At 41.4% G+C, this 21137-nt stretch overlaps 1 protein-coding gene across 3 annotated transcripts in view; it reads right to left on the bottom strand.

Moving 5' to 3' along the window:
• The window catches only part of CCDC80 (coiled-coil domain containing 80), a 39421-nt gene extending 18750 nt beyond the window's left edge, over window positions 1–20671 (bottom strand). The window contains exons 1-3 of one of the 3 annotated variants that reach the window (XM_036745493.1): window positions 19838–20671; window positions 17566–19454; window positions 5725–5881 (exon numbers count right to left, since the gene is read on the bottom strand). In XM_036745493.1, coding sequence (XP_036601388.1) covers window positions 5725–5881; window positions 17566–19443 — 2035 coding nt within the window. In that variant the 5' untranslated portion in view covers window positions 19444–19454; window positions 19838–20671. The remainder of the gene's footprint in view (window positions 1–5724; window positions 5882–17565; window positions 19455–19837) is intronic. The other 2 variants (XM_036745495.1, XM_036745496.1) reach the window with 2 other exon arrangements.
• Window positions 20672–21137: the final 466 nt, after the last annotated feature.

Below are 21137 nucleotides of genomic sequence, written 5' to 3'. Positions count from 1 at the left end.
TGGGTAATAAAACAAATGCAAGGATTTGAGTGGTTAGACATTCTCTCCATCATCTATTATCATTGCTCCATCCACCCCAACAGCCTATTCTTTCTTTGATCTTCCTCTTTTTTGCAACAGAGCTGAAAATACGAAAAACACAAAAAAACCCCACAACTTTTTGTTGTTCTTAGCCATCTTTACTGGCCTAAGCTCATTCAGAGTTTTTGTACTCCCAAACATTATTCTTGGAGGACCACGCCATACTAGTGTAGTATATTATATCCATTAACCCTTGTATGCATCTTTAAAAAAACAACAGTCAAAAACTAAGTTAGTCAATGAGTTTTCCCCTTGTAGACACATCAATCTCCTTTTCTGGTTTTGTTTTTTCTTCAACATCAAAATTGGTGCTTTTTGTATCTTAAACATTCTTATTCTTGAGACATTCCCATCTTTCTTTGATTGACTTCCCTTGTGGAATTTTAACTGTAAAGAAAACTATGTACTAGGTGGTAAACTCTTTGAAGGCAGAGACAATGCCCCCTCCCCCTTCTTCATCTTTGTTTATGGAGAGTATAGCTCACATCCTGTGGATGTTTGCTGAAAGAAATGGGATCGATCTATATTGTTATCATCGGCTAACTGGTTCTGTTCCCACGTGGAGAGGATAGTTTTCATCTGTTTTCTTTACAAAAGAAAACATTTCTTGCTCCAAATTTCTCTTACTATATTAGAGTCAAAGTATTATGACTGTGTGGTTACATGAGGCAGAGGACAAAAGAAGGGGACGGCAGTCATTGGGGATAACATAGACGAGGGTGGGGCGGAAGTGAGGGGCATCTGTACAAATTGTTGTTCAGTCAATTAGCCCTATCCCACTCTTTGTAACCTCATTTGAAGTTTTCTTGGCAAGGATACTGGAGTAGGTTGTTGTCTCCTTCTACAACTCATTTTACAGATGAGGAAACTGAGGCAAACAGGCTTAAGTGACTTGCCATTGGGTCACAAAACTAGTAAGTATCTGAGGCCGCATTTGAACTCAGCCCTTCCTGACTCCAGGCCCAGCATGCCATCCGCTGAGCCTCGTAGCTGCTACAAATTGCCACTACCTAATGACACAGACACAGCCCCCACCCTGAGACATTTTCATCCCTAACCATTGTGATACCATACATTTATAACAACAATAGCAATACAGCAATGATAATGAACTCAAATACCCCTTCCAGCTCTAAACTCTGTGGTCTTCTAATCTCTCTAACTGAAAACTAATAAAACGAGAAGCTGAATAATAGAGAGAAGAGCAATGGATAAACTCCAGAAAACAGAGCGTCTGGCCTGACCTGAGCCACCTTGGAATGGCAGGGACAAGAGGCAGCTCCTATAACTCATTGTCAACTAAGAAGGGCAGCTAGGTGGTATGGTGGATAGAGCTCTGACTTTGGAATCAGAAACACTCATCTTCCTGAGTCCAAATCTGGCCTCAGATTTGTAGCTGTGTGACCCTGAGTAAGTCACTTATCCTTGTTTGCCTCAGCTTCCTCATATATAAAATGAGCTAGAGAAGGAAATGTCAAACCATTCCAGTATTTTTGCCAAGAAAACCTCAAATGGCACTACAGAGAGTTGGATATGACTGGAAAACAACTCAACAACAAGGAATAATTAGCATGTGGCCAAACTGCCAAGGCTACTTTTGAGGAAAAGTTACAAGGATCTATGTGTTCTTATCTATCTCTGGTCCCTGTTAGATTCGACTTTATAGGACTATGACATAAAGAAGTCATCTGGGACAGAAAATATTGAGGCAAAGAAGAAGGCAGTTTCAGCTGTTACCTGTGAGAGTGATGCAGCCTGCCATTCTCCCCTTTGCTATTTATAAGAAAAAACATTGCCTGTGGCTTTTTTTTGCACACACCTGGTTTATGTACTGCAAGCATTCCTCTTCATACTTTCATTTCACTCTCCACTTAAACCACATCCTCTACCTCCCTTTCTACATTCTACTGAAACCCTCCCCATGCCCCCCGCCATAAACTGCCAAAGGTCTTCTTTCCTTAAAAGGCCCACTATGTTCTTGTTCTCAGAAACTGACCTGTCATGTGTTATTATCACACACTTTTCATCTCCAAACTCAACAAACAATGAGAAGGAAACAAACAAACAAAATACCTTTATATTGCCAAGAAGAAACAGGGCTATTTTTTCTTTCTACTGAACAAACAGAATTTGCAGCCAGCTACTTTTCCCTTGAGGAGACTTTCCCTTTAATTCTATTGTCCTGACACACACTCACAAATTCTCCTCCAAGATTAGCATCTTTTAAATACCATTGGCAGTGAAGAAATTCTTTCAAAGATTGGACTCTTTTAACCCCAGCCTCATGCCTTAAAGGAACAGTTTCCAGGCTTCCCTGTACCACCCTAGCTGATATGTATCTGATGGGTTGGAACTTGCTCAAGCAAAATAATTCTGTCTGTCTGTCTGTCTTTTGTCTCTCTGTCTCTCTGTCTGTCTTTGTCTCTCTGTCTCTCTCTCCATCTCTCTATATGTCTCTCTCTATATGTCTCTCTCTGTCTCTGTCTCTCTCTCTCCCCTTACCCGTCTCCATTTCTATCTCTCTTTGTCTCTATCTCTCTCCTCCCCCTGTCTCTCTTTGTCTCTCCCTCTCTCCATTTCTCTTTGTCTGTCTCTCTCTGTCTCCCCCCATCTCTCCCTCTCTCTGTGTATCTCTGTCTCTCTCCATGTCTCCATCTCTGTCTCTCCCCTCTGTCTTTCTGTCTCTGTCTCTCTTTCTCTCTTCCCCCCATTTTCCTGTCTCTCTGTCTCTCGCCCCTCTCCATCTCTCTCTCTCTTTCTGTCTCTGCATGTCTGTCTGTCTCTCTCTCCCCTTCCCTGTCTTTCTCTGTCTCTCCATCTCTGTGTCTCTCTGTGTTTCTCTGTCTCTGTCGCTCCCCCTCTCTTTCTCTGTCCCTGCACATCTTAAGAAAGATAAATACCCTAGAACCTAGGTCCTTAGCCACGTTACCTACACTCTGGCAGTCTCTTGAATGCACATGCTAGGCTGTGGCACCTCATAAGCACAGATGGCACTGGGCTTGGATAAGGGCCTTTACTTCTGGGCCCACTTAAAATTTGGAAGGGTCAAAAATGCCTGGAAAAAAATTCTTAAATGGAAAATTAAAGCCATCTGATCAATTTCCAACTGAGTTTTGGTCAGGGCCAAAGTTTTCAGATTTTGGATGATGGTGCAAGCTGGTTCTTATTTTCCCATAGCTGTTCTGTCAGCTCTGGCTTAGTAGTGTGCACGTGGTAGGCTTTCATTTCAAATCTGATGAGAAATGAGGAGAAAAATAGATATTCAGGACTTCAGAAAGGAAAACAAAAAGGTCCCCCAAAGAGCAGGCCTACTCTGTCATCCAAGGGGAGAAAGCAACCAAATTATGGTGCCTGATTGCCTATGTGGCAGGAATAACACGTAGGCATCTATACAATTCACATGAGATCCAGATGTCCAGAAGGCGAGAGAATTACGTTGCAAAATTGCCAGGCAACACAAAATATTTATAACATTTGGGAAGAGACAGATATGGAGATGGGAGAAGAGAACAACGTTCTAAAGGCCATCTTTAGATAACAGACTTTTTAAAAAATACTTTATGGGATTGGTAGATGACAGATTTGACAGACTTGGACAACTTAGCATGATTCTCTACACTAGAGTATACCTCTCCTTCTTATCTAATTAGATTTTAATGTAACCCACTACCTAAATAACAGTCTAAAAGGTAGGGGGCAAGAGGTTTTGGCTTTGGTTTTGTCTATTTGTTTTTTTACCTCAGTTTGGCCAACACCCAATTTCCTACCTTTTAAAAGAAAAATACTGTAGGGAAATCTATCTGCACTCAATTGTAGCCTTCTGGGGGGATGGAGGAGGGAAAAAAAGAACAAAGCAAAAAAGTGTGTGGCAGAGAACAAAAGAAAATTTACAAGGAAGCAAAGAAAAGATGGACAGCTCTCAACACAATGTATAGAATTTATCATACAGGCTTTCTTGAAATGAAAATTTATTGTTACGTATTTTGAATCCTCTCATGTTCTGACATGCTTATTTTTGCCCTTTCTTACTTTGTATTTAAGTTCCAATATTTATGTTTATGAGATGTTTTTGTTTCTTTTCTCTATTCTGTGTTTGTGTTCTAGTGTTTGAGTCTAAAATAATTTTTTTTAAAAAAAGATAGAAATAACAATGTACCTTCCCTCACAGAACAAAAGCTGAGGTAATAAATCCCACCAATTGCAAAGAACTTTGAAAATATAAATAGCCCACAGTACAAGGACACCTTTCTTTAAAGACTTCCAAGTACTTCACAGCTATAATTTAATCCAGCCCCAGAGTGTGCACTTCCTGACCAAGGCTGGACAATAAGTACAGAGAGGGCTGAAGAGGCACCCAGATCCCATGGGTGGCAAGCCCCTGTTATATTTTCCTACCCCCTCAAAAAAAAAACAGCAGGGGAGAGGAATGTACAGGTTGCCTCTTAGATAAATGTCCCATCTTCTCCTTGGACAGCCCGTGTTTCTATATATCTAGCATCAGTAATGTTTTTGATTGGGCCAATAATAAAGAATGTTGATTTGTAAAGTATTGTTCCTTTGTCCGAGGAGAAGTGTGGCACAACACACAGAAATCTGGCTGTAAAGATCTGGGTTCAAGTCTAGACTTTGATGCATCCTGGTTGTGTGACTGTGGGCAAGGTACTTCTCAGTTCTACCAGGCAGCTCTCTAAGATTCTAATTTGCAAGGCATTGATCTGCATGGGTAGTGAGAGTTTCCTCATTGAGAATTCCCCATACCCATGAAACCACAGGTCTGGGCACATTGTTTTTTAAAGAAGCTCATTCTGTGACAGTAGGAGGTAAATGATACAAATGAAGGAATGTATACATATGACAGAATTTTTTCTTAAGTGCTTTAGAACTACATTTTTAAAAAAACATTTTGGAGTGTAATCTTGGGTCCATGTCTGAAAAGTATCATGAGGTCATGATAGCCTACAGCCTTAACACTGAACATTATTATTTGTCAATCTCACCAGGATTATTAATATAAAAAAATTGCAAAGAACCTAATTTGGTCAAGGCCTTCTTTTCCAATAGCATTAGGCTCAATCCTCTCTATCTTTTCAGTTGCTTTTTCCTTTAGTCCAAACAGCTTTTTTTTTCAAATCTAGTTAATTCCCCTCCCAGCTTTGCCAGGAACTGAGGAGTTCCAAGGAATCTAGCAGGTCCCTGAGTCTGTGAGTGAGTGAATAAACCATCTGCTATGTCCAGTCTACAAAACATATCTGTGTCATGCACACATCCATCAAATGGCTTCATTCTAGGAGGAGCTGGACCCACATAAAAGTGTTAGAATTCTGGCAAATGACTTGATTCCCTTCATCCCATCCCTGCTTCCTCCTAGCCCCTTGGGTTCCTTCTCTCCTTCCCACCATTTCCCTGACTTCAAAACTAGCATTAAGAAATGCCATAAATTTCATTTTACAGCCTAAACATGGGGAAATGCCAGGACATCTACGGAAAAAGGAGAGGGGGAGGGAAGAAATAGAGCCACGATATCACACCAAAGAAGTTGTAGTGAGGCTACATTTCTCATATTCTCTTTCCCCTAGGTTTGGCCCCACCCCCTTTTAGGATATGAAAAAAAAAGTAATGAAATATTTCTTTAAAAAAAACCACCTAGCTGGAAGTGGTCAATTTTCATGGTGCTGTTGTTGACGGGGCCAAAGATAGTGATCACAGAGATCTTTCTGGTTGCCATCTTGCAGAAACTCTCCAGGTATTCGTCCCGCTGCTGTACATACATGTTGTTCTCAGCCTTAGGAGCAGTGATGATCTAGGGATATATAGAAGCAAGAAAGCGTTAGTCTGGGTGTAACATTTAGGCAGACTCCTCTGCGGCAATCTGAAGGAGCGGGGTGAGGTGGAGGATGTGTGCTGGAGCCATCTCAAACTGGCTCCTGAGAAATGATTGGTCAATTTTCAGTGTGAGCATTTATACCTTGGAAATTGGCAAAAACTACAAATCAGGGCTTGATTTTTTGTTTCGAGGATTGTTTAGGCCTAAGAAAGTGATGGAGAAAATGTTAGTAGTGCAGATTAAACTTAAAAGTGCTTTATGCATAGTTTCATTTTCGCTGGAGAGCTGGTTGTTAAACATTTTAGAGCACACTGCTGGGTGAGGGTAAACCAAGGCTGTTCGGTTGCTGAAAGAGAACGATTCAGATCAAAATAAGGCCACTCTAACTTTTATTTCCGCCCCCGGCTATTAAACTAGTCAAAAATTCACCAGATGATATTAATAATGCTTCATTTTGCCTGATTGGATAGTTTTCCTGACCAAACACTTTTGCCTTACTCAGAACACAGAATTAAATTTCCATTGACTCTATTCGAGGTCTTTATAAAGCAGCACTACAAACAGTTTTAAAGAAAACTTTTAGCCCCCACATTTTCTCTTGTGCAAACATTTTAAAAAAAGGGAAAAAGAAGATGTACTAAGTTACACCCAGGTCTGTTTGGCCAAGTATTCTGACTCTAAGTTCTGGGCTCCCCACTCTAGTTCACTTATATAGTCTAGGTTCCCCCCCCCCGAACCCCACCAGCCCTTCTGATAGGAGGAGGGGAAGGGAAAAAAAGGAAAAAGAGTAATGATGTGCTTGCCTCTAATAGTAGGAAAAAAGTAGGTTAGTTTCTTACTCTCAGGACCATTCCTCCCCTACCACCTCATTCCTCTCCATCTTAATTAGGGGAGCTTGAAGGGATTGCTTTCCTCTAGTGAACCTCTAGAAATCAACTTACATGAATATCAGATGTCCAGGCCTTCTTTCAAGGCCTCTTCCCACCCACTTGACTATTTTAGATGACCTTTTCTTAACCTTCTCCAAATCCTTAGGTCTTCCATGAGGCATTCCAATGTAATATGTAATGCTAATTAAATAATTAAATAATGTGGGTAAGGTAAGTTTTTTTTATTGTTTTGTTTTGGGGGTTAAGTGACTTGCCCAGGGTCACACAGCTAGTTAAGTGTCAAAGTGTGTGAGGCTGGATTTGAACTCAGGTCCTCCTGACTCCAGGGCTGGTGCTCTATTCACTGTGCCACCTAGCTACCCCTTCCTCTCCCAGTTAGATTTTTTAAAAATTGTATTAAAGGGGCCATCCCTTGACTCACTTCTTAAGGAGGCCTATTCACTGAATGGGTGTTACCTCACTCAAAGTGAGGACCTGAAAAGACCTTAGCCTAAAAGGGCAAGGGTCTCCCATTGAGTCCTGGGCCATCTCCAATTGTCCTGATGAATATCTGACCACTGGACCCAGATAGCTCTGGAGGAGAAAATGAGGCTGGTGACCTTGCACAGACCTCCCTCACTCAAATCAAAGTCAACTGCAAGCCATGTCATCTGTCTGAAGGCATGGTCCTCTTTGAGAAGGAAGGACAAACACAACAACAACAATTCAATATGTTGTGGTCCTTGGGTGGAAAAGCTTGGCATAGGTACATTTTGGTTTTGTTAATAGGATAATGTTTCCTTTTTCTTTTTCACTAAACATTTTTTTGGTCGTATTAAGCAATAGTTTTCTTTTCTGACCAAAGCACATTGGGCCAGTGTCTTCAGGATCTAATAAGGCATTCAGTCAATCAATGAGCATTTGTTAACAGTTGGCTACATGTTACATGTTGTGGGATACACAGAAAGACAAAAGTTGTCCCTATGCTCAAGGAGTATGCATTCACTGGGTCATAACTGAACTCGTCTATCAACTCATCAATAGAGTTTGGATAACTTTTCCCTGAATGCATTTACATTACTTACACTTGACTGTCCCTTTTCTGTTCACTCACACAGGTTCATGAAATGAACCTTTGGAAAGTAACGATTTTCCTGAACCTTGGTTTCCTCACCTGTAAAATGAGAGGGCTACATTAGATCATTTCCAAGGTATTTTCTAGCTCTCAATGCTATTATGAACAAGTCTGAGATATTAATCATACACAGTAGAAAGATGAGTGGAAGGAGGAAGAAAGTGGGAAGAGAAAAATGTATGCAAGATATAATTGAGTTAATCTGCATTACAATTAGGTCAAATGGAATAATAATTGTAAAATGCTTAACACACTGCTTGGCACATAGCAAGTGCTTTATCAATGTTGGCTATCGTTACTATTAATATTTTTGCTGTCACTTTCTTAAATCTAGACATTCAACAAAATGATCGAACAAGCTCTGACTTGTAGGTGAATTTTGATTTCCTGTATCCTTCATTGTCTGGCCCACACGATTAGCAATTGGTATATATTACCTTGAATTACTTTTTGTTTTTGTGTACATTACCGTGTCAGTTATACCATAAGTTCCTCAAGAGCAAGGCATGCCACATTCTTTTAATTCTGAGGTATGTGAACCTGTTAGAATGCATTCATTTTTTAAAAGAAGAAAAAACCTCAAAGTCAGCATTATACTCTTTTGTATCCCTTGTGTCTGGGACTGGGTTCAAAACATTGTAAATGCTCAATAAACATATATAAATTGATTTAGAAGGATAATATCCTGTTCACTTTCATAATTATTACTGTTTTATCCTGTTCATACTGAACTAAATTACTTCCTCCATCCAGGGGGCAGAGCTGGATCTTTATAAGGACAAGGAGAAATCTTCTTACCCTTCCCACATTTGGGCATAAGGTCCTTCCTTGCCCCCTTGTAAACCTTAAAGGAGACATACCAGGGTATAGGGCTATAATGACAATTTAGATTTGAAGATCTTTCCCACCCATTAATAGGCCATGTGACCTGCTTATGTCACAGGAAGCCTAAGTCACATGTGGTGGGAGGAGCTTGCTGAGAGGAAAAGGAAAGTGTGTCACAGGAAATGCTGAGAGAGTGGTTACAGCTGAATGAGAGAGCAGACATGTGCTGGGCTATGAATTTGTTGAGACACCATGCTGTGATTTTGTGTTTTAAGTTCCTTGCTGTTATGATAAAGTAGGCTTACTGGTTTGGGGAGTTGGTTGCTGCTCGGATGGGATGGACTTACTGGTTATGGGATTTGGTCCTCTGGTGTCTGAATAAATGTTTTACTTCTACTTTCTATATGGAGAGCCTCTCATATTTTGCAATATAGAATTACATAAGCATATTCACAATTATCATCAATGTTGTGTTTATTGCCTTGCTAATACAAGGGCAGAGAGGAATCAACCATGCTTCAATAGTCCTCACTTGGGCACTGGGTCTACTGACCTTGGAGAGAGGGGATGAAGGAAGAGGTAACAGAGAAAGTTTTTTCTCCCCATCCAAGCCTTGAAGAATGCATGGTTAAAAACTTCTGATCCCAAGAGGAATAAGTAAGCAATTTAATTATGTTATAGCATCATCATCACATGTAGCAGCTAGGTGGCACCATGGATAGAGTGCTAGCCATGGAGTCAGGAGGCCCTAAGTTCAAATCTGGCCTCAGACACTAGCTGTGTGACCCTGTGAAACACACTTAACACTGTTTGTCTCAGTTTCCTCGTCTATAAAATGAGCTGGAGAAGGAAATGGCAAACCACTCCAGTACCTTTGCCAAGAAAACCCCATGGAGCCACGAAAAGTCAGAAACAACTGAAAAATGACTGAACCACAAAATGATCATCACAAATGTGGACAAGAGTAACCATTTATTAGACATCTATTTTGTGCAGAATGTTGTAGTAAGCTCTGGGATTACCAGGAGTTGCATGACACAGTTGCAAGCTAGTTAGGGAAATAGAACTTTAGAACTATTGCATACAGACATGAGTTTATCCTATATGTCAGGGGCCTCTCCTAAGCAAACAGGTATCCTACATAGTCAGGGCCCCAACCTAAAAATACAAAGGCCAATCCCAGACAGAGAAGGCCTATTCTAGTCAGGGGTCTATCATAATCAGGCTTGTAAATTCATCCTTGATATACAGGGACCTCACCCAGAGAGACTGGACTCTTTTAAATGGTTGGGGGCCAATCCCCAAAAGACAGGGACCTTCCCTAGATGTACCAGGGACTATCCTAAATGGATCTCAGGAAAGTCATTGAACCTCTCTGGGCCTCAATTCCCTTATCTCTAAAATGAGGGGTTGAATGAAATAACTTTAAGGTCCCCTTTCAGTTCTAAATTTATGATCTTATGATTTGATGACAGTTCTCTACCTTAATCTTAAAAGTATCCAGAAAATAAGTCAAAAGGTACCTTTTCCCTTTACCCATTATGAAGGCTCATGCCTCTGACAGTCATAACTGGCTGTGCCAAGATACTGGAAAATGCGGCTGACCTTTGCTGTAAGGTGGTGAGTAGGGGAGTTCAAAATTGCAATACTACCATCAGTTTATGAATATGTATTTACAGTTCTGCTGAATTGAGAAGTCAACCTTAGCATCTTCTCTCTTCCTTATGTTTGATTCAATGTGTGTAAAGAAGACAATGTATGCATTTCAAATTTTTGGTGACTTTTTTCTGTGCATTGACATCTACACAACATTCATTTTCTTTCTGGCAACTAAAACAACTTTTGAAATGTATTCAGCGAAGGTTTCCAGTTCCCTCTTTCTTAGAAGAGCATCCCAGTGGTCTCTAAGGAAGGAGGGGTGATAGTCTCAGTAAATACTGTTGTCTAGCAATTACACTGGGCACCTATCCAACTTGGTGGGTGTAAAGTGGGACTTGTATTGTAGCTTTAATAGAGTATGGCTGTTCTTTTTCCATGTTTCCTTTCCAGATGGAACATTGGCTCAGCCCAGGCTCACTGGATTATGAAGTTTGTTTGCATACAGAAAGTGAACAGATTAGAATGGAAAGAGTCTGGCTATGCCTAAACACGAAGATGCTATCTAAATTCCAGATTCTTTTAAAGCACTGTGTTCAGTCCTGAAATGATTCTGGATTGCCACGGTATAATTTTTTTTAAATGGAGAAGTAATCTGCTAGTTCAAAACTTTTAAGCCGTTTCTATATTAAATTGATTTCCCAAATGGACCAAATAATCAGATTACTGCACCAATACCCAGATCATTGAGGTCAAGTTGACATTATTAGCCCTTGTATCTCAATTACATATGTATAATTGATTCCCCTCCCACAAGGTTGGTTGAACAGTGGTCATTTCTGTCATGTGAACTTATGACTGGCTCTCTGAAATCCAACACAAGTATATTGACCAATGGATTGGTCTTTGAGTACGAGACAATGGGTTTAATACAAGGTTTTGCCTTGTATGAAAAGTCTAGGAGATTCTACATGGACTGTGACTATGTCTATGTGACATCATGATTTCAAAAAAAGTTCGAGGGTTAGTTTGTTTCAGCTATCACCATGATCAAACACTAACCAATTTAATAGGTCACTAGGGGGTCTATCTGATTCAGTGAATTAGTATTGAACTGGTCAATCAATTGCTTGGCAAACAAATGATTGCTCCGGGAAGTCATATAGATCTGCCTATATCTCCATAGGCAAAGCAAAGATGAGGGTTGGAGACAACTGGGCAATTCAAGAAAAAACTTTGCTTTAAGATCATGACAGGAAGTAGAGATCTTGTCATGATGTGATTAATTTATTCGCGTAATTTGGTTAAATGTTTAATGCCTAGTTTGGATCAGCTAAGCCTAGAAGACAACTCAGAGGCATTCTAGTCCAATTCCTTCATTTTATAGCTGAGGAAACTGAGACCCAGAAAGATCAGACTGGCATCAGTATCAGTGGTTGGATTGAACCCAGATTCTTTGATTTCAAATGTAGCCAGTGTTTGGTGTTTTGTTTTGTTTTTTCTCACAGGACTTCAACATTTATTAAAGAAACAAAATAGTTTCTTGGTATCTCCTTCATTTTATGGCAATATAGTCTTGTCTACTTTCAGTACTGGGACAGTACAGGTGACAGCCTCAAGATGAAGGCAAATTCATTTTGTTCCATTTTCTTTTCCAGAGCATTGGACTGAGAATCCAGAGACCTAGTCCTGATACTTGCTCTTCCACTATCTGTATGACATTGGAAAAGTCTTTTGATTTTTATGATCCTCATTTTCTTTATTTGCATAACAACAAGCAGACTATATTAAATTATGCAAGTATATTTTGTATCCCCCTCCTTAAGACCGAGCACTATTTCATTTTTTGTCTATATGTCCATTGCCTCAAATCATCCCCTGCACACAGTAAATGCTTAATAAATGTTTATTGTTGGACTGACCAATCTCTAAGATCTTTTACATTTTCTACTTCCAATTACTCTACGATTCATATAATGGTGGCAAGTAAGCATTTACAATTATAGTCAGTTTTGCTGGTAAATGTTTAACAACCAGCTTTTGGGGGGATGGGGAACTGTATGTGAGACTCACTTTTAAATTTAATTTTCATTGTTAATGTTTTTCTCCATTACTATCTTAAGTCTAGACAAACAACAATAAATCAAATCCTGATTTATATATAATTTTTTTTATTTCTGAGGTGTAAATGCTCACACTGAAAATTTTACAGTCAGCTCCCATGAGTTTGTACAATTTGACTCCAGCACACCCCCAATGAGAGTATTCAACTCCACCATGCAAAAAATGATATTCTCTATTGACTTGCTGGAAGGTAGCATATATGCAAGGTTGAACACTGGCCTGAGAATCAGAATATCTCAGGTTCATGGATAGGTTGTCCTGTAAAACCTCTGTGCCTCAGTTTGCCCACCTGTAAACTAAAAACATTAGCTGCTACAATTCTTATAAAGGCTTGGTAAGCTATTCACAGAATTGTAGATTTTGAGCTGGGAGGAACATCAGAGATCAACTGGTTCTATATCCTCACCTCACTCACTTTATAGACAATTTATAAGACAATCGAGGCATAGAAAGTAGAAATGACTCTGTCATACCAGTGGTAAATAGTGGAGCCTGGACTTGAGTTCCCATTGGAATCTCCTGCTCCAAATTCAGGGCTCATTATTGTGAAATTTTTTTGTTCCTCAAAAGAATGAAATTACATGAATGTAAAACAGTCAGGTTATGAGAGGCATATCACATTGGGTATCAGATTGGCCGGGCTGCAAATACTCCGCACTTGCTTTGGTCCACAGACCTTGTTTTATTTCCAAGATATCAGGTTAAGTTGGGGCCACTAGGAAGAAAACTTTAGCTGCCACACTTGAACTTCTGCAGTATCTTCTTTTAAGTCTTTATACCTTTGTGAATAATATCTGTGAATATTAACTGAATCACTGTATTCCTTGGGAGATAAAAAAAAATACTGTATCTAACTTGGAAAGGAAAGGTAACTATGTATGATATGGAGAAGCTAAACAGTATGCGCGAAATAATTTACCCAGAATCCCATTTCTGGTCTCCTCTGTACCCACAAGTCAACTATGCCCCTTTACTTTCTACCAATCTTTGATCTTTATTACGCCTCAATTTTTTTTAATTTAAGAAACATTTATAAGTGCCTATATTATGTTCAGGGATGGCTAGGTAGCACAATGGATAGAGCACTGGGCCTAGAGTCAGAAAAACCTGAGTTCAAATCCAACCTCAGACATTTACTAGCTGGGTGACCCTGGGCAAGTCACTTAACCCTGTTTGCCTCAGTTTCCCCATCTGTAAAATGAGCTAGAGAAGGAAATGGCAAACCACTTCAGTAAATTTGCCAAGAAAACCCCAAATGGGGTCATGAAGAGTCAGACACAACTGAAATGACTGTGTTCCTGTCTCACCTGATTCTTATTTCTGTCAATAATAATAATTAACATTGATATAGTACTTACCATCTCATTTGATCTTCACAACAATCCTGGAAGGTGAGTTCTATTATCATCCCTACTTTACAGATGAGGAAAGTGAAGTAAACAAAGACTGATCTGCCCAGAGTCACACAGCTAGTAAGCGTCTGAGGCTGGATTTGAACTCAGGTCTTCCTGACTCCAGGTCGAGCAGTCTATCCACTGAGCCAATTAGCTGCCCTACTAGCTATTGAAAAAACAAATTTCAGGTGGAATCATGATCTGAAATGGTGCACCAGTGGGGAAAATGTAATATATCTTGTTCCTATTTTATTTCTAATAACAAACTTTATTCCCTTGCTAACCCTGGTGAGCTCATACAGCCACCAGCAAGCCAAGTTGGATTCTGCTTTGCCCCATGTGACATCAGCAAAAACTGTCAACTGAGCTTCAAGGGCTGAAGATTTATTGTTGGTGATGATATGAAAAGCAGCTGAACTTTCAGATCACCAGGTGAGGAAGGAAAGGAGGTGGGGGGAGGAGAAGAAAAGGGTGACATCCAGGGGAGGGCTGTTAAAACCCCCTTTGTATTTTAACTCACCAGGTCACAGGGGAGGCATTTGCCAGGAGAATACACAATTACAACCCTGACACATTCTCTCACTGTAACCTGGCCAAAAAGTGAACTGTGCCTGCTCCATCAGCTCAGCTAAACCGACCAGGATTGGACGCCTCCCACAAAGCAGGGTCAGACAAACAAACCCCCAAGATGCCACGAGGTTAGTTCCCAGGGATGGGAAAGAAGGCAACACCTGCTTCTTTGTGCTCACCTCCTAAGAGTTCGAGTTGTCTCAGAGGTCCCAAAATAAATGTTCAGTTACCCTTTGGGGGTAGTTCAATCCAAAAACTGAGTCAAATTTTGGGGACCTGAAGTGGAAGATTTCCAGATTAATCATCCCACATATAATCTTTATTCCAGATAAAACATACCCTATAATTCCTAAATGATGGTTCAATGGCACTAATATCCTTTCCTCTACTGATGGGCTGTTCCTCAGTCTATGGTTAATTTCTTGTGGCTCAAAACTGAATCTCTCTCTCTCTCTCTCTCTCTCTCTCTCTCTCTCTCTCTCTCTCTCTCTCTCTCTCTCTCTCTCTCTCTCCCCCTCTCTTCCCACTCCCCCCCCCCCGTGTCTACAGACACACACACACACACACACACACACACACTTGAATTTGCAAGGCAAAAAAAAAAAAGGACATCCCTCTTATCCGCCTAAACTTTCCAAAGTTCTGGGTTTGGTTCCAGGATTCTGACATGAGCCCTGGGAAAGAACTGAAAGATGGAAGAGAATTCCAGGAACTGACACACCTAAGATGAATACCACCTCTTTCTGCTTTGTTTAAAGCTCCAAATCACTATTTGAACTTAGTTGGTAAAACAGCCAAAGACTAATGTGAGACAGAGCCTCTAAATTCAGGTCATTGGTACAAATCCAGCTTAGATTGAGAGATATGGAGCGTTTACATAACGGCTACCAAGGGACCAGAGAAATGAATGGGTGGGAAAGAGGTGTCAGTCAGTACCCTATTTAATCCATAGATATGAAAAGTCCTGCATAAAGAGTAGTGTAATTTTAGGGGAATGCGGAAGACTCGTGGAATTCACATAATTAGAAATTCATGAGGATTGCCCTAGTTTCATGACCTAACTTCTTTGGGCCTGAATAAAACCACTTAGGGTTCCTTCTCTCCAGTTCTAACAGTCTATTCAAATTCAACTGTTCCTGAGAAGGGCATTAAAATTTGGGGGAACGATTGTAGTTACTGAAAGACCATATATTATCAGCGTTGTGTAGTGAACGTCTGTGCTTGCAGTGAAACAAGAATTGTATTTGGAGTCAGGTGACCTGAATTTAAAGGGCAACTATGCCACTTATTATCTATTTGACCTTGAGCCAGTAATTTAACTTCCCTGAACCTTGGTTTCCTCATTTGTAAAATTAAGAGATTGGATTGGATGTTCTCTAAGGTTGCTTCCATCTCCAAATTCTATGACTTTAATATCCTAAAATGCTGTGCTAGAAGGGAGCTTAGACATAATACTCTAGTGCAACCCTAGTTATCTAGTCATTCTACAGATAAGTAAACTGAGGCCCAGAGAAGAAAAGTGACTTGATCAAGGATTTTTAAATTACTTATTTCCCTAAGTAGAAGGGACCTAGATTAGCATGAGACTTTGTACATTGAGGCGGAGATGAGGAGCCAATGAAAAGGGGAAGAAGTACTGTTTTCACATTATTTATAAGAACTAGCCTTATGTTTTATATGGAACTAGGGATTCTTCAAAACATAATTCAATTTTAACTAGTTTCTACCATATTCTTTCATGGTTGTAAAGGAGTGACCCCATATGGGCCTGAGGAACGCTCACAGCCCAGGAAAGTGAAATGCTCAGAACCACCCAATGATTCAGAGGAAGGGGTAAGGGTCTAACTGGACCTTCTTCCAAGTCTGCATCTTCACCCTACTACCAACACCACTTTTCTCTCTGCCAACACAGATACCACTCTGAGTCTCAATGGTGACAGATTTTAAGTGTGGAAATGGACTTAGAAGATCAAATTCCATATACACTGACCCTCTTCCTTTTAGTCTCAACAGTAAAGCCCAGAATTAATTGAAATCTAGTCCTTAAACTCAGTTATTGCTCATTATCCCACTATAAATCCCGGAACTCACACTGTTCTCCACTCTACATTGTCCCCCTCCCATTGCTAGCTGAGCAGTGACCCAGGGAGCTAGTTATGAGGAAGAATAGATGGTAGTTTTGCCATCTGATGCTAAAAAAGGACTGAGGCTCATTCATACACACATAATCTTACCCTCTTAATTTCATCACCTACCACCACCCCCCAATGCCCTTTTGTGATTTTCTTTACCCTTCAATACTAGTCTTGATATTCATTTTAAACTGATGTTTTTTAAAATCCATATTCTTTATTCCTGTCACCCCACTAGGACAGATCTATCTATGCTTGCTCAATCACAAAGAAACTGGTTTTCATGTAATAGCTGAAGTCAGTTGTTCAGCATAGCTTGCCTGGGATTCACTTTCCCCTGCTCCTACCTTCTAATGCCCTTATCTCCTCCTCTCCTACTCCTTCAGTGTGATAGATCATAGGGAGAGAGGTATACATATGAAAATGCAAGGCTATCAAGGAGGAAAGGGAACGTTAGCAGACTACTGACAAACAGAAGACTCTGGACTTTTGGATACTCCATCTAGGCTTACATAGGGCTATAGGATCAACTATGTTGACCCAAATAACTATTTTAGCAAAAACAAGACAAAAGAAAACAATGATTTTAAATAACTGAATCTTCTTGCTGTAGCTTTACTACATTCCCCATACTTCCTACCAACAGCCATACCATAACAAGTACCCTCTCTATGGCTCCACTTACTATCCCTGTAACTTTCCAAGCCAAAATATTATTTTCCTATCTGTGTTGTCACCCCCTACTAGAATGTAAGCTTCTTGAGGTCAGGGACTGTCTTTTCTTTGTGTTTGAACACCCAACACAGCACAGTGCTTGGCACAAGCTAAGTGCTTAACAAATGCTTTTTCATTTATTTCTTTATTCCTTCTTTCATTCCATCCATTCACCCATCCACCCATCCATCTATCTATCCACCAATCCATCCATCCATTACCTCACATTTTTGTTTCATAAAAACAGCAAACCAATACATGGCCCGCCCCCTTAAAATAGTAGGCCGAGGGTTTTACTTACAATGAGCCGCCTTTTCCCTTCGAAAAATTCCAGCAGGTCAGTCAAGGATTTCTTGGAACTCTGTGTGAAAAGCTTTGAAGTGGGTTTCAGATACCCGTCATGCTCTGTTTTGCCCCCCTTCTTCTTTTTATTCCGTTCTTTCTCCTGCTTATTCTTTTTTTCTGTCTTGTCCTTCTTGGTCTGCTTTTCACTCTTCAACAGTTTGTCTGCTTTCTCATTCTTCACCTTTTTCTTCTTGTCAGGTTTGTCAGGCCTGTCGTGCTTTTTTGTCTCCTTCCCTTTCTTAGGGGGAATGTTCCCTGCCTCCAGCTCCTCTTCTATCTGAGAGACAGTAGGCCGGCTGGGGTCATATTTGTCCTCATATTCATTGCTTAGAATCTTTTCCTGTGCTTTTTTTTTAGGTGGCTTTGACTTCCCTGTTTTGTGCTGGCCTGGCACTATGTTTGGATCCCGAGAGCCATACTCCTTCCTATCTGTACGGTTGTCACGGAAACGGCTGATGCCTGCCCTTGTATAGTGGTCTGAGGTTGTGGGGGTTGCTGCTGTGTGGCTCTCATAGCCAGTGGTCTTGCTTGGTCTCCTGGTGGTCTGTTGCCTCTCCTTGTGCTGCTCCTTCCTTGAGGTGGGGTAGAAATCTTCTGAATCCCAGGTACCCCTGGGAGTTGTCGTCTCAGCTGCCGAAGGCTGCCTGTGCGAAGATGAGGTGGTGTGAACTCTGGTAGTCCACGTTCTCTGAGTGGTTGGAAAGGTGGTAGTCGTGGTGGTAGGCCGGGTGGCCACTGTCACCACACGAGGGGTGGTCCAAGCTGCTGTCCTTGGAGGAGATGGAGGAAGCATGGTGGCCCTTGCGGTTGGAGGAGGAGCTACTGTTGTGACCAATTTCTTTACTGTTTTCACTCGGCTCTCCCTTGTAGGTTGGATTTGTCCTCTCCTTGTGTCTTCTTTCTTCTTTTCACTGCCCACCTTTGGTCTGCTCCCTCCACCACCACCATTATTCCCTTCTTCAACCACCTGTCCCTCCACACCAGCTGCCTTACACTTCTGGACAAAGCCCTTCTGCCGGATCTTCTCTATCTTTCGGATGGGGCTCTGATCAATGATCTCATACATTGCTTCTAACCTAACTGGGTACGGGTAGCGTTCCTCCACCTGCAGGGTTTTCTTCAGCAACACCATGCCAAACTTTCCCTTCTCCAGTTTCAAGAAGCTCATCAGTTTGGGGATGAGAGCGGGGTCAAGGGACTGCTCCAAGATCTGGCCTTCACTGGTGATTCTCCTCACCTTGCCACCTTCCTCCCCTGCCTCATGAAATAGCACAATCTGCTGGATGTGTCTTTCTGCTAGCTCACAGTACACATCATCCTTTAGGAGACTCATCATAAGGCGGTAGTAGCCCTCAGAGGCATGAGGAGCAGAGATGACCCATACCCTGTTTTTCCCTGCAAAGCCGGCCAAGATGTTGGGAGAGCTGGACCCTGACGGGAATCTCACCATTTTTGCCCGAGCAGAGGATCCCTCATCTTTTACCATCTCCTTTGGGGAGCTCTTGGCTGTTGGTCTCTGTTCCTGCCTCATTCGGCTGCTACCCACTCTGGTCTGCATTGGCAGGGGAGTTGGGCGGGCTAGTCTCAATACTGGCACAGCTCTCCTCCTGTCTAGGATGGGATGATCAGGATTATCCGGTGTGGATCTCACACTTCCCTGGGCCCTCCCAGTGTGCCTCAGGAATCGAAGTGGTCTACCATTAACCTGGGAAGCTGGCAGCACTTTTCCAGCTCCATGGCTCCCTCTGCCCGCTGTTTGAGGGTGGGGTTCTGATTGGCACACTAGCCACATTGCCAGCAGCATGGTGAAGCCCCGTTCCATCATCCTGTTCATTGTGTCATCCACTTTGAGGAGCGACAGGGTGGGAACATAAAACAGAGAGAGAAGAAGAACAAGACAGTGATTTAATTGCAGGCAGATCTATACATTTTATCCTTTAAGTCGGGGTGGGGAGCAGTGAAAGGTGAAGGGATGAGGGAAGGGGACATTTTTGCTTTTAAGTCTTTGCAATTCAGTGACTCGGGAAGGACAAGGAGCCTTCCAGAAACACTTACAACAAGCCAAAAAAAAAAAATCACCACACTAGCTCATCTCCTCAGTCATCATGTTTGCACTGTTGGCTTCTAGACGACAAGCCGAGCACATGAAGTGTGACAACATGCACGTTTCGTTTATTCGAATAAGCAACAAAGACATTTTTAAGGGGTGAAAAAGACTACACACTTACATTCTAGCTCATAGAGATGGAATGCAGGGATTTGGCGGGGAGGGGGAGCCCTGAAGCTTAGTCGCAGGACAGTTCCCTAGAAGAAATCAGTCTCCTCCCAGCTTTTTCCCTTTCAGCGGATGAGCAGCACCAAAGGGTTTGCAGCAGCTCCAATTTGGAACTTAAAATGTCACAGACTCCAGAGACTATCTTATTTCCAGTTGAGTTGATTTTCCTTTTTTTTTTCTCTCTCTCTCTCTTTTTTTTTTTTTTACCTTCTTGACAAGTAGAATGAAGTGAAGGGCACCGTCCTTTTAAATCCTTGTATCTCCATTTACCTTGAAGTTCTGGCTTGGTTTTTGTAGCAGTCACACATAAACTCCAGTACACATCACATCCCGCAAGAGTGGAGTCCCAGATGTTTGGGAAATTTCTTTCTGCCTCTCTTTAAAGTTCCATGGTCCTTCTTATCATGCTTTTCCCCTCAATCTGGCTCAGTCCCTTTGTTCCCCGAGAGCCAAAGTGCCAGGATCAATACGTTTTCCAGACTGAAGGAAAACACAGCAAAGTGATAGGGAAAAGGGGGTGGGCTTTTTTCACCTTATTCAGTTCTTCATGTCTCCGTGTATTCCTCCCCACCTTTCTTTCTTCTTCTCCTTCTTCTCGTTTTCCCTTTCGCCCTTCTTCTTCCCTTTGGCTGGATCCAGTCCCAAAAATGTCAGGATAACCTCAGCTCCGCTCCAAACCAAAGTCAAACAACAGCAGCCACTGGAAATCTCAGAAACTTTACTAAGAATTTAACAGATCAGCAAAACACCGCCTCCTTCCCACTTCAACACGTTAAGGGAGGACTCCATAGGGAAAGGGGGGGGGGAGGTACTTCTTTGGGAGTGGGAGAGAGTTTTGAAACGCTACTCATCATTATAAATCACTTTGGAGAAGGATGGCTGAGAACTTAACCCTTTCAGCACCACAGATGAAAGAGGAAGTCTCTTCCTCTGCTTGTGTTCCTAGGGGAAAGGAATAGCTTGGATCCCCACCTCCAGCGGACTTTTTTTTTAGAGACAAATTCTGAGGTTGCGATAAATGCATGTATACACATGTGCTATATCCTTATTTTTAGTTCTATGAGTATATTTATATCATTTTGTCCCATTTCTCACTTTTCATTTAAGATTGAAAAGGGCCATGGAAAACTTGACCGAGCTGTTTTTATTTTATGCTAATTGGGGATCATATTACCACATTTTGGTTCCCTGTTTCTCCTTGGCATGAAAGGAAGCTGGTAAAGGGTTAGAGATGCAGACAATGGAGACCAGTC

This window comes from Trichosurus vulpecula, chromosome 2, assembly GCF_011100635.1.
Source record: "Trichosurus vulpecula isolate mTriVul1 chromosome 2, mTriVul1.pri, whole genome shotgun sequence".
Lineage (NCBI taxonomy): Eukaryota > Metazoa > Chordata > Mammalia > Diprotodontia > Phalangeridae > Trichosurus > Trichosurus vulpecula.
Note: the sequence above shows the minus strand (reverse complement) of the source record. Positions and strands in the feature narration are given on the sequence as shown.